Source organism: Polypterus senegalus, chromosome 7, assembly GCF_016835505.1.
Source record: "Polypterus senegalus isolate Bchr_013 chromosome 7, ASM1683550v1, whole genome shotgun sequence".
Classification (NCBI taxonomy): Eukaryota; Metazoa; Chordata; class Cladistia; order Polypteriformes; family Polypteridae; genus Polypterus; species Polypterus senegalus.
The window spans coordinates 27,711,706-27,726,474 of NC_053160.1; the positions used below are offsets into that span (position 1 = coordinate 27,711,706).

At 38.1% G+C, this 14,769-nt stretch overlaps 1 protein-coding gene across 1 annotated transcript in view; it reads left to right on the forward strand.

Annotated features, from left to right (window-relative positions):
* Nucleotides 1–5,717: 5,717 nt before the first annotated feature.
* Nucleotides 5,718–14,769, forward strand: part of ap3b1a (adaptor related protein complex 3 subunit beta 1a) — a 344,324-nt gene continuing 335,272 nt past the window's right edge. The window contains exon 1 of the mRNA XM_039758392.1: nucleotides 5,718–6,010. Within this exon, the coding sequence (XP_039614326.1) occupies nucleotides 5,877–6,010 (134 nt within the window). The 5' untranslated portion in view covers nucleotides 5,718–5,876. The remainder of the gene's footprint in view (nucleotides 6,011–14,769) is intronic.

The following is a 14,769-nucleotide window of genomic DNA, read 5'->3' on the forward strand; positions in this document are numbered from 1 at the left end:
AGCAGGTGATGCCCTGGGTGAGTCGGCTCAGCAATGATCTTTGGGGCCCTCTTTCTTACCCTGGACTCATATAGGACTTCAATGTGCAGTAAGTTACAGCCTATGACCCTTTCACAAACTTTGATGATTTACTGCAGATTGGCCTTACCATGAAGAGAGGCAGTACCAAACTAGAGTTATAGATGAGGTCAGAATGAACTCGATGATGGCTGTGTATAACTAGACCAATCTTGACTGAAGGAGATTGCATTTCCTCATCTGACGCAAAAAGAACGTTCTCTGATTGGCTCTCTTGATAATGCATTACCTGAATTACCTGCTGAATGCGACAAAAGACTTGCTGGACCCATTTCATTTTACATACAGAGCCAACAGTTTAAACTGCCATTGGATCACAGACTTTCTTACAGATTGGAAACAGTATATGTGGTCAGGCACACAGAACTCTAACCCATTATCCCTTAGAACTGGTGCACCGCTGGAATGTGTTCTTTCCCCACTACTCTTCTCATTTCATACCAATGACTGGACCTCTGTTATTGTCCCACTTAAGGTTTCGTGACAGCACAGTGCCCAGAAACTTAAATGATTGTCATTCCGACAGCTAAGCCATTTACAGCAATTGGTAGGTGAGTAGCCTGTTTCCTGAAATCCATGATCATCTCCTGAGTTTTTTTTAATGTTAAGGACCAAACTATTAGAGCTGCACAACAATGTCAGATTGTCCACCTCTTCTCTCTATATGGACTCATCATTGTTTGAACTGAGGCCTATTAGTGTGATGTCATCTGCAAATTTAAGAGGTTTGACAGAGGAATATCAACAGGGGCAGTCATTTGTATGAAGTGAGTAGAGTAGCGGGGAAAGGACACATTCCTGTGGTGCACCAGTTCTAAGGGTTAATAGGTCATAAATGAGTATACCCAACCGCATGTACTATTTCCAATCTGTAAGAAAGTCTGTGATCCAATTGCAGGTTAAACTGTGTGAGTTTCTTATTTATGGGCTCTGGGATGATTGTATTAGATGATTGAAGTAGAGCTAAACTCCACAAATACAATCCACACATATGCCGCTGGCATATGGAGGTGTTGGTAAATAAAGCTCAGACCTAAATGTCACTGCATCATTCACAGACCTGTTGGTTCTGTATAAAATCTGAAATGAGTCCAGCCAGTCTTTTGTAGCATTAAGCAGGTAATTCAGAATAAGGTGTTCAAAGGTCTTCCTTAGCACAGAAGTTAAAACTACTGGTCTGTAGTCATTTAGGCCTGTGACCTTAGATTTTCTTGCTACTGGAATGATGGTGGAGGTATTGAAGCAGGCGTGAACAGCGCACAGATCAAGAGATTGTTTGCAAATGTCTGAACATTGTGTAGACAACTGGTCTGCACAAAGCCTGAGTGTGAAAGGGGAAAGAAGGTCTGGGCCTGCAGCTTTTTTAAAAGTTCGGTTTTTGAACAAGCTGCAGATGTCATTTAAAGTGATGACAGGAGAGTGAAGCTGAGGCGAAGAAGAAGAGTGTAGAGTAGTAAGAGTGAGACTATCAGGTAGATTTATGCACTGTTGTCTTTCAAAGTGACCACAAAACTGATGGCCAGACTAGGACTAGCAAAACTGTTTGATGTTTGTTCCTTGTAGTTAGTGGCCTGTTGAAGGCCTCTCCAGACTAATGCACTGTAATTTGCAGACAACTGTTCCTGCAGCTTATCTGTGTACTTTCTTTAGGCACCTTTGATCCTTTTCTCCAAGATATACAGTACTTAGCTTTCCAGTATTACGATTGCCAGATCTGAAAGCATACTCTTTTCCCTGGTGCAATCATCTGAGCTCTGGAGTGAACCAAGGGTTATCATTGCTAAACTTAACAATTTTTCCTGTCAGAATGCAAACATTTTCACGAAAACTAATATACAAAGTTATAGTCTATATGTGTATGTTGGAGGTGGCAGTTTTGAAGGCACTCCAGTCTGTACAGTCAAAGCAGTCCTGAAGCTCTTCCATTGTCTTGCTGGTCCACTTTTTAACTGTTCTTTTGACTAACTTTACAGTTTTGAGCTTTTGTTTGTATGCAGGAATAAGGTGAATCATAGAATGGTCAGAATTACCATTGGGGCATGAGATAAGGCATAATAAGCATCCTTAATAGCTGCATAGCAGTGATCTAGAATATTTCCATCTCTGGCAGGGCGTGTTATTTGCATCTGATTTTTAGGAAGGACCTGATTAAAATACTGTATACACAAAATAATGATTTGTGAGTCCAGATTATCTTTTTCAATTTCAGTGATTACGTCGGTGAGTTGTCACTGTACTTTGTGAGCATTAACGCAACAGCAAAAGTAAATACTGGCCAGAATCAATGAGGAGAACTCACGTGGTAAATAAATAGCTTACAGCTTATAATAAGCAATGCTAGGTTGGCAGAGCATGATTTAAGCAGAACTGCTGTATTGTTACATCAACCTTGATTAATGTAGAAACACACTCCTCTGTCCTTTGTTTTGCTGAAAGTACTCAAGTACTAAAGACCTAAAACAAAACAATGAGTGTATCACCTAAAACAGCCCTGAGGTCAAGGTAGTTTTTTCCATTTTAAACTCTTTTAGCATTGAAGTTTCATCCACGCTGGTTTGTCTCTCTCTGCAATAATGAAGAGGTCCCAGATCAGAATATTGAAGTAGCTTTTACAAATGCTGCCATGACCATCATGATCTCCATAGACAAAACCACAAAAGTATCCCAGACTGAAAAAGGTTTCATTAAAATGGCTTATGTTATTAATAACACAGTAAGAATGTGAGCATACATTAAAAGGTGAATTGAGACCCCACAGAGAGAATGACTCATAGCATGGCTAACTGTGAAAAAATGGCACTGTGACTCAATTGCTCTTTATTACTGGGCTGATTTTAAAGGAAAATGTATTGGTGCATAGTGACATCATAAGCTTTACAGGGAAATGTAACAGAAGCTTTGTGGGTTAAAGAAATTTTCGTTAAGTTCAGGAGCTTTGCTAAATTCCCCCTTTGGACAAATGAAGTACTATTTTTCCAAACTAGATCACTTTCTAATGTAGATCACTGTTTTGCCCCACCAAGCATCATAGAGAGCTCAAGATTGTTCCTGGAGAAGGAGAGGGTGCAGCCCAATAAGAATCTGGCCATGTACAGATAAACTCTGATGACAACCATGAAGATTTATATTTGCGGTTTCTTCTTCTCATCAAATTCATAACAACCTTTCTAGATCTTCACTTTACAAAAGTGGTCCTCACACTTGAACAGCATTGCATTGCAGTGCTTATTACTGTTGCTTTATAGCTGCAGGAACACTGTTTAAATCTTGGTCTAGTCATTGTACCTCATTTTTTTCTGGGTATTCTATTGGCATCTCAGTATTGTAAAAGTGTTATGTTTTAATTTGAGACTTAAAATTGGCCTGGTGGCACGGTGGCGCAGTGGTAGCACTGCTGCCTCGCAGTTAGGAGACCCGGGTTCGCTTCCCGGTTCCTCTCTCTGCGGAGTTTGCATGTTCTCCCCGTGTCTGTGTGGGTTTCCTCCCCCATTCCAAAGACATGCAGGAAGGCGGATTGGTGATTCTAAATTGGCCCGTTTGTGTGTGTCCTGCTGTGGGTTGGCACCCTGCCCGGGATTGGTTCGTGCCCTGTGTTGGCTGGGATTGGCTCCTTGTGACCCTGTGATTGGATTCAGTGGGTTGGAAAATGGATGGATGGATGAAATTGGCCTGTTGGGTATGTTTATGTATGTGCCCTGCATACACTTCTGCAGTAAAAATAAAAGAAATGGTCAGTTTTTATGTCTTATTTATCAAGAAAGGAAACTTTTTCTGAGGATCATGAAACACATTAGATGATGAAATACCATGAACACATTACAAGTGATTAACATATTGGTATAATTTATGCAAAATATTCTGTAATGCTTATTAGCAAGAAGCACAACAGATGATTTTCAAACTTTCCTAACTTTTTCTTCAGTGAACACATCTGTTAAATCCATTTTATCCAGACTTAGTTTTTTATTTTCAAAGGAGACTACAGACAATCCAATCTCTAATGAGACACACTTGTTAAAATAATAAACACAGAAGCGACTTTTTCAGCCAAGTCAGAATGTTTCTTTCTTTTTCATTTTCTTCTTTGTTCAGACCAAAGTGTGTGCTTATATTTATTTACTTAATTACTTACTTATCTGCCTATTTATGTATTTATTTATTTAAAGAACTTCTGTAAAAAGGCAAATTTCTCTCTGGGACAAATAAAGTTCTATCTATCTATCTAACTATCTATCTATCAAAACAGATGTCTTTTGTCATTTAACCTTTTAATGTGTATGTTAAACATTGTAGTATGTCCTGTCCAATGTAAGAGGTGTGAAAATTTGCCAGTTTGCATATATATTAACATTATTTATTTAAATAAAAATGAGACCGACCTAGTAGTCAGAGACGGTGGGCATGGCCACCTGAGATCCATCCAGAACAACAAATCTGAATGTATTGCTCTTCTCCCTTAGGAGCCTAAGTCTGTAGGTTGATAGAAAATAAAAGAAAGTTTAGAAACAGAGTATGGCTGCTGTCTGACAGAATCAAATCGGACATCTTTCCAACTTGTTTTTGACACAGCACAATGAGAGGGGGCTGCTGCAAAACAGTAATTTCATTTCTACTTTTAACATCAGTGTTTGTTAATACTACATTCACAAATCAACATATAAAAGAAAATGTGTCTATGGATTAAAAATAAGGATTATTTAAAAAATGAATTAAAATTTTGTCTATGACAAAATATTATGTTCCTTACAAGGAACAGTTGTTTTTGGTCATTACAGATTGGTTCTGTGATGTAATCAATCAGCCAGTTATCAATGATTGTCCTTCAATATTTGTATTAAGCTCTCCCAGGTAAGAGAGGAGCAACATATTGGAATCTCTGGTTTAGAATATTAAGGAATGACAGATGGCAATTTGATTAACAACCAAAATAGAAGCATTTGAAACATGATCAAATATGCAACTTTAAGTAGTGAAACAATGTAAAAATGGGTGACACATTAAATATTTTCTTGGATTTTTTAGTTTAGAGGTTAAGTATTCATCCATCCAGAAATCCATTCATCTTCTAGACCCGCCTGTGTATACTTAATAATTATGAGGACTGAGAGTTGCGGCGTATTTCACGCTGATTAGCACGTCTAAACCAAGTAAGACTTCACGGCATTCTGTACATTTGACAACACTGACTCTGGAATTACACAAATTATAGCAATGGGTATATGACATAGCTCACAGAGCGTTGTTCGCGAGCTTATCAAGATGTATATGACAGACGTGCCAATTGTCGACTAAATGAAAGACACCTCTAATGAGCAATACAATACATTTGATGATGTGCAAACTGTACGTCATAGCGCATAAAGTAGCTGGCTAAATTACAAGATTTGCTGTACTTCACCTGTGAAAAATACCCGTACACAACACAATCATGATCCTGGAAGGCACTTTAGACGAATTACCCACCAAACATACAATAATAACATTAATGTAAATTACGGAAGAGCGGAACAAAGTATCACAGCCCTGTCCATTCTCAAATGAAACGAACCGGATCCCGCCGCAGCTTCTGATTGGGCCAAAACAGTTTCCATAGTAACCATAGCTCGTCAGGTGCTCACAGAGCCCGCCTCTCCTGCTTTCACGCTGCTGTCATGTGACTCCTCCAAGTCCAACTCACACTTCCGGTGCTGCGTGTAGCCTTCAGAAAAGTTGGAAAAGAAAAGTTAAAATCCAAGAACAGAGTGTGGTGCTCCCGTTAAAGTTTTGGAAAGTACATTAACAAGGCAGTTTTAAAAAAAATGTCGAGTAACAGCTTATCTTACAATGATCAAGGGGGCATGGCGGTGGAACATGCCAGCGAAGCAGGGCAAGAGACGACTCCAACCACGGGGTCTGGAAGTGGATTCGGCCTCTTCAGGACCGACTACAAAAAGTAAGCTTTTGCATATTATGTCACTTCTAAGGAGTGGCAGTTCTGAATCAGTACAGATGCAAGCCAGAAATTACAAGTATAAAAATGAAATGTGTTTAACCACGTTTGCTTATTTTTACTTGAATGAAAATGTATTGCGGACAATGAATAACTAACCGGTTGAGCAACAAGCTTACTTTATGTAAATCACTTTAGCCTTTTTGGTAAGTTAATAACAGCTGTTTGGCCATCCAGCTGTTATGCTAAAGGAAGAACCAGTTTTCATGGAATGCATCAACGGGGACCCCCAGAGTGGAGCGTCGGAAAAGACAGAAGTCGCTTCCCGGATTAGCGCTGTTGTCTTTGCATTTGATTCAGCTGCTGCTTAAAGTCCTGTAACGAAACCCCGTGCATCCTCGGAATAAAGATGAGCCCGTATTTAGTTCTGCTAGTGTAGGGATAAAATAGTTAAGAAAATAGTAGTTAGGCATTTTTCCAAGGTGTCCGTGCTTCGTTACAGATTGGGCAAAATTAGCTAAGGTACGTGGGTGCTGCAGGTGCAATCGGAAGTTTAAAATGGGGAAGTTGTGTTAAATTAGTGAAGCAATCGCAAGGAAACCAAAGTTGAATCTAACAGCTGTATTAACCGTGAACGTGATGACAGCTTCAAGAGCTTTTCATGGTGAGTGCTTTTAAAACAGTATCGAAAAGCAAATTCCCTAGCATATTTTTATCAGTACTGTACAGTAGTAATCTTTTGCTTTTTTAAGTTTTTTTTTGGTTTATCGCTAGTTGTTCTTAATTAATAATGGAGACGAGTCGGGGTGCTTGTGGAGAACTGGGTCTTGTGGTGGAACCAGCAGCATGTCAGCATCAGCAAGACAAGGAATTTTTGTGGATTTCCAGCCTGCCAAATATCCTCTGAGACCAGTCACTATTAAGGGGGAGGAAGTGAAAGTGATGCAGGGCTACAAGTACGTTGGGGTGGGGGGGTCACATGAACAGTAAACTGGACTGGCCTGTCAACACTAGGGTGTTGTACAGAAAGGGCCAGAGCAGACTGTTTCCTGAGGAGATGCATGTCTTTTGATGTGTGTAGCAAGCTGCTGGAGACCTTTTACCCGTCTGTAGCAGCCAGAGTATTGTCCTACGCCATGATCTCCTGGGGAAGCAATTTGAGTTCAAAAGAAGCACAGGAAAGCCAACTCCATTACAGGGCTAATCCTGGACAGACTGGGAGCTGTGGTGGAAAATTGGATGCCATCATGAAAAATCCCTTCCAGGAGGGTTTCTCTTGGAGCACTTTAAGACACAGACTTATTCCTATAAAGTTTTTCTAATGTAATCATTTTTTGCAGGTTAACACGATTGTACATTTATTTCTTCTTATATTGGGTAAAAGAGCTTGTCCTATGTATTTCCTCTAGATTTGCAAATTTGAAATGCATTTTTAGCAAGAGTTTGCCATCCAGCACATCTGTGGTTGTTTCACCATGTTGTCAGCATCATCAGTTAGGCTCAGCACCAAGATAAGTTTGTGAAATATGCAATTAAACTTAAGTAGATCATTAAGAGGCTATGAATAACTCAAGTACATTTTATTATTTGATGTAGTTTTTGGTCTTTCTGGGATCAGCCCCTGCCAAAGGGAAGCCCTTCTTAAATTTTTTATTTTTATCCATGTCTCGGAACATGTCGTTTTCTTCTTGTTCTTTCTTTTTCAAATGACACTAGTTTGGATACAGTGCAGATTAGTAAAGAGGAAATTTGATTCTCTGCAGTGTGCCGTTGTTGGACATTATGGTATTTGCAGTGGATTAGATTGGGACATTCTTTGTAGCTAATCTTGACCTGTTTAGGACCATACATAGAGTGCAATATTGTAATTGTCATGCAGCCTTGGTGTTCAAAATGAAAAAGGAAAAAACAAAACACAAACATTAAAAGACTGCTCCACCTGAAAATGATTTTTTTAATATGTGATTTACCCTATGTTGTTTGTAGTGGTGCCTGAGAAAAAATTTAATCTCATGTTTTCATGCAGAACGGACAGAGAATGGTTTATGGAATAATAGATGACAATGGTGACTAGTGCTGTACAACTGCAAGTGAGATGAAAAATGTCCATATTGGGGAAAAAACAATCTCGCATTACTATTATCGCATAATCCACATGTCAGTTATTAGGTTGTATACTCTAAATGTGCAAAACATATGCATGTTTTGCTAAAATGCACACCTGTGCAAGCATGCATGCAGACACCCACACCCACCAAACACACATACATACACCCTCTGTCAGTCAGTGGATGCCAGTAAAACTGTGGGCACATTTTTGGATGTGTAGACATGAGGAGAATGTGCAAACTTGGTATCAAGGGTGGAAATCAAATTGAGGTTCCTGAGTCCATGAAGCAGCAGTGCTAACTTACTAAGGTTTCAGAAAATATTCAGACTCCTTCACTTACTGCACTCTTAAAATTAAATCTACAGTGGAAACAAAAGGATAAATATTCCATTTGTGTTCATCAGTCTACACTTAACAACAAAGTGGAAACGTTTTCCATTGAAGATCCGTCTCTCCCCTCATTCATTGGACAAGAGTCCTGTAAAGGTGGTTCTCTAATTCAAATGCTGAGTGTTATGGGAATGTGTTTCCTGTGTGCTGATTTTTCCAGAAGTATCTATTCAACATATTAACAAAATAATGTTTTTTCATGGATGCATTTGCTGTGGAACAGCTTTGGTCACCACTGTGTTTTATAATATCATATTTTGTTCCCCTCCATTCCATACAAAGATAAAATAAAAAAAAAAACTTGGGATAAGCAGTCAGTGAGTCATTTTCTAACCTGCTTAGTCCTGAACAGAGTTTCAGGGGTCTTTTGGAGCCTATCCCAGCTAGCATAGGGTGCTAAGGCAGGAACAAACCCTGGGCGGGGAGCCAGTCCATTGCAGGGCAAACACACACACACACACACACACACACTCTCTCTCACTCCAACCACACACTGGGGCCAATTTAGGAGTGCCAATTCACCTAACCTGCATGTTTTTAAACTGTGGGAGGAAACTGGAGCACCCAAATGAACTTGGGGAGAGATTGCAACCTTCACCTAGGGAGGACACAGGACATGAACCCTGGTCTTGTTACTGCAAGGCAGCAGCACTACCCCGCACCACTGTGCCGCCCATGGGGTAAACAACATATAAAATACACCTGCATCATTTTTGGGGCAGTATTCTTTACCTGATTATGGCAGTAGATAGCTTTTAATATGTGCAATTGTTACACACTTTTACTTGTCTGTCTTCACTGGTGTTTGACAAACATGTAACTGTTACAAAGAATATAGTAATTCCTTGGTATTTAACTTTGTTTCATTGTATTTTTATTTGCTGCCTTCCTTTGTATGTCTGGTTTCCAACCTTTAGGTGAGTGAATGTTAGCAACACTGGAATCTTTTACCTCATCAAAGTATTGGCTAACTAAAAAGATTACAATATGCATGCTTTCGAGGCAACTAGGACCCCTTCTTCAGGCAAGATGTAATTACATGAGATTATATCTTGCCTGAAGAAGGGGCTTGAGTTGCCTCAAAAGCTTGCATATTGTAATTTTTTTAGTTAGCCAATAAAAGTTGTCTTTTTGCTTGACATCTCACTACATCCATAATGGCTAACACGGTACAACACCCTATTACTGCCTAATCAAAGCAAATTTATAGGTGGTAGTCCTTCCAACCTGTTGCACTGTAGCATAAAATTTTTTTTTATATATAGATAGGATTTTATTTGTCCCTAGGGGGAAATTTGGCTTTTTACAGAAGTTCTATAAATAAATACAGTACATACATAAACATATGCATAAATGGATACCGATATCTGTTAAAATATATTATAGGTTTGAATTTTCACAATGTTTTACATATTGATACCATGTTTTTTTGGTGTGAGACTGATATTAGAGCAGTATGTACATACAGTTCATCCGGAAAGTATTCACAGCGCATCACTTTTTCCACATTTTGTTATGTTACAGCCTTATTCCAAAATGGATTAAATTAATTTTTTCCTCAGAATTCTACACACAACACCCCGTAATGACAACGTGAAAAAAGTTTGCTTGAGATTTTTGCAAATTATTTAAAAATAAAAAAACTGAGAAATCACATGTACATAAGTATTCACAGCCTTTGCCACAAAGCTCAAAATTGAGCTCAGGTGCCTCCTGTTTTCCTTGATCATCCTTGAGATGTTTCTGCAGCTTAATTGGAGTCCACCTGTGGTAAATTCAGTTGACTGGACATGATTTGTAAAGGCACACACCTGGCTATAGAAGGTCCCACAGTTGACAGTTCATGTCAGAGCACAAACCAAGCATGAAGTCAAAGGAATTGTCTGTAGACCTCTGAGACAGGATTGTCTCGAGGCACAAATCTGGGGAAGGTTACAGAAAAATTTCTGCTGCTTTGATGGTCCCAATGAGCACAGTGGCCTCCATCATCCATAAGTGGAAGAAGTTCGAAACCACCAGGACTCTTCCTAGAGCTGGCCGGCCATCTAAACTGAGCGATCGGGGAGAAGGGCCTTAGTCAGGGAGGTGACCAAGATCCCGATGATCACTCTGTCAGAGCTCCAGAGGTCCTCTGTGGAGAGAGGAGAACCTTCCAGAAGGACAACCATCTCTGCAGCAATCCACCAATCAGGCCTGTATGGTAGAGTGGCCAGACAGAAGCCACTCCTTAGTAAAAGGCACATGGAAGCCTGCCTGGAGTTTGCCAAAAGGCACCTGAAGGACTCTCAGATCATGAGAAACAAAATTCTCTGGTCTGATGGGACAAAGATTGAACTCTTTGGTGTGAATGCCAGGCGTCACATTTGGAGGAAACCAGGCACCGCTCATGACCAGGCCAATACCATCCCTACAGTGAAACATGGTGGTGGCAGCATCATGCTGTGGGGATGTTTTTCAGCTGCAGGAACTGGAAGACTAGTCAGGATAAAGGGAAAGATGACTGCGGCAATGTACAGAGACATCCTGGATGAAAACCTGCTCCAGAGTGCTCTTGACCTCAGACTGGGGCGACAGTTCATCTTTCAGCAGGACAACGACCCTAAGCACACAGCCAAGATATCAAAGGAGTGGCTTCAGGACAACTCTGTGAATGTCCTTGAGTGGCCCAGACAGAGCCCAGACTTGAATCTGATTGAACATCTCTGGAGAGATCTTAAAATGGCTGTGCACCGACTCTTCCCATTTAGCCTGATGGAGCTTGAGTGGTGCTGCAAAGAGGAATGGGCGAAACTGGGCAAGGATAGGTGTGCCAAGTTTGTGGCATCATATTCAAAAAGACTTGAGGCTGTAATTGCTGTCAAAGGTACATCGACAAAGTATTGAGCAAAGGCTGTGAATACTTATGTACATGTGATTTCTCCGCTTTTTTTATTTTTAATAAATTTGCAAAAACCTCAAGTAAACTTTTTTTCACGTTGTCATTATGGGGTGTTGTGTGTAGAATTCTGAGGAAAAAAATGAATTTAATCCATTTTGGAATAAGGCTGTAACATAACAAAATGTGGAAAAAGTGATGCGCTGTGAATACTTTCCGGATGCACCGTATAATGTTTTTTAAACTGTTTTCTTTAAAATGAGTTTTTGTTAAGATGGTTGAAACTTTTGCCTCATTACTGTGCCGGACGTTAATGTAAAATGTGGGGGGATTTTATTTTTAATTTCAGATGTGCCTGGAAGAAATATGAGCATCAGTAGTGCTGTGTCAATTCATGCTTTTAGGCTTATCTAATGTACATTATATGCACTGGCATTTGTGATTCATTGCTGTGCAACACAAATCAGAAACGCTGGGGTAAACGTAAAATGTGAGGCATGGTGAGATGGTCAGTGATAAGTGGTAAGCTTGCATCTTGTTATTCATTATACAAATGATGTGGCATTGTGTGCAGAATTTAGAGTGAATGGTGAAAGAAACCTATTGAGGATGCACCCTTGCTCTTTCCTTCACACATTCATAATTTCTTGTCTGTCTGAGTCTTGAAAAACCGGTAACCTCTGTTCATGCACTATTGGAGTTTCCACTCTTTGACATTTCACTGTTTGTTTTGTTCATTTGGATTTCCAGTCTATGTTTTGAGGGAACTATCAGGTCAATATTGCATGATCTGCATCAAAAACAGTTAAAGCTTTGACTTATTTCTTTTGTTATAATGATAAGCAAACTAAAAGAATCAAAAAGGCATAACATCACTCCAAATAAAAGTAGCCACAAAGTGACATTTCTAGTTAACATGGTTAATGTTTTTTATTTTATATAATAAAAGGAGTTGAGCTTTAAAAGTTATGTCCCAGGTTGGCTAATTTGTATAATAAGGTATTTCTGAATTGCCTCTTTGGGAATATTTCACTTTGAAGCTCTTGCTACCCATAGCAAGTAAACAAAACAGCTTTAAACCCTGAAGTCAGAAAAAATACGTGTTCACTCCCTCTACATGCTGATCTTTACCCATCCATCTTTAAAATGAGTGTGAATGATTAGGGAGTGAGAAAAATAATATTTTTAGCTTGAGATGACTGCTCTATTGACAAAATGATTTTCAGCAACACTACAGTACATCCCCAGTGTTGAAAACCAGTCATTAGAGTTGAAAAAAAAATGTACCTTACATTTTCCAGCCATCCATATTCAATTGGAAAAAGACTTATTTTTAATAGATGTATGTGTTGAAGGTGTCTTTATTGTCCCCTTGAACTTTTTTCACAAAACGTTTTGCTGGTATTTATCATTTTAAAATTTTTATTATAGAATTATCTGTACACATTTGATTTACACAGAAAGCCTCCTTTGTGCTGTAAATTATAGACATAATGAACAGTAACTTTGACCTTGAGAATCTCGGCTTTCCTTTTGTTTTGATCTATTTTATGCAAATGTTTTTATTAGGCCCATTGTGTGAGTGACAGAACGTTTTTTTAACATGAGTGTAAGATGACAGAAGGGTTTTCTGTATATTTTTACTGTTTGTTTAAACTGTAATTTATGACAAATACATTTGAAAAAAATGTAAATAGGAGTTGCTTGATTTTTTTTTTATTCTGTCATTGATAAGATAGTGATTTGAAAAATGCATGCTGTGCAGAGTGGAAAGTCTGACAGTGCAACTTGCTTACTGTTTACAGTTTTGTTGATTTAGCTTAAGAAATAATAGGCATCCTCATAGAATGTATAATGTATTTTGCATTCTAACAATGAACTGTGTATTTTTAAGGTCAGATTTGGCCACTTTTATGATGGAATGTAGAGCTTTTCTAGTGGGATATTTGATGATGAATTTTTTAGCCGGATTATGCCTGTTCACAAAATGAATGGGTGGATAAAATTACATTACAAATCTTTGTATATAAATTGTCATTTGGATTACATTCCATAGCCTAATGTAATACATGGTTATTTGTGCAACATACCATTATTCTGATTGCTGGTGGCTTGTTCTAGTGAAGCATTGTTGAACGTCCTAAATTGATTGATTTTCCTAATACAGCTTTATGTTGCACCCAAATATGTTCTTATTTGTGTGGTTAATGGCTACCTGTGAGTGTCCGTATCTGTAGGCACATTTAGGCCTGTTTTTTTATTGATTGTATAGCTGCAAGTAATACAAACTAATATATTAAAAATGTAAATGTTTGGTGGTTTGCTAAATTTAGCTTTTTGTTAGCATTGTATTATGAGGAAATGTGTTGTTTTGGATTATTAGGATAGATTTCAAGTACACATGATATATAAATTAAACTAATTTCAGGTATTGTTTTCCTTTCACTTTTGTATCTGCTTATTGCTTGCCAGATAACATACAATTTTAAATATAAAAATATGAAAACAGTTTTGGAGTATTTTGGAGCGTCCCAGTTCATTTGAATGTAAATTGAGTGAGTTTTGTTTTTTATTCATGTTATACTTTTCAGTTAAGCATAATTAATTATTCAGTTGAGTGTGTCAATGATTTGTCTTTTGTTGGTACTCTTGTGCAGAAAGAGTTTGTTCATTTCATAATTTAATTTCTACCAATTTGACCTCTAATAACAAACCCCATTGAAAATGGCCATAGAGAGAAAATGAAATGCTTGTCTTGACTCTGACCATGACTCTTTTTAACTAATGCTCAGCTCCACATTTCAGTTACTTCTATTTTCTACTTCCTCGAAGTAGTTCAAAATTTCATGACCCAATCTGCAAGTGAATGGATTTAGTTTTAAATGCTTTAAATTAGTGCCCAACTGATAAGAGATTTTTGTCTCTGATACCCATTCAGAGTAAAAGAGTTGGCGATATAAGATAACCGATATTAGTGAATAATAAATAACTTCTCCCCCTGGGCTTGGGGAAAAGAAAGGTCTAGTACAAAAATATTTAAAAAAAAAAAAAAAGTTTTATAACAAAACATGAATACAAATTATATTATTATGTACAAAATAGTGTCAATTAACAATTATTCAGAAAAGAAATTATAAAAATAAGTATATACAGTATAACAATTTAACCAAAATTAAAGTATATCATTATAATTAAATAAGGAAATACTCAAAGTTGTGAAATAATAATTTCAATTTCTGTACCATTTACAAACCAATAAATAAAATGAACTCAGTTATTGTAAAGAACAGCTAATATGAATAACATGGTCAAGCTAATACAACCCATTCTAGTAAGGGTTTTAATGCAGGAAGCACAGTCTCTCTGCATTTATGCCATGGAGAGAGC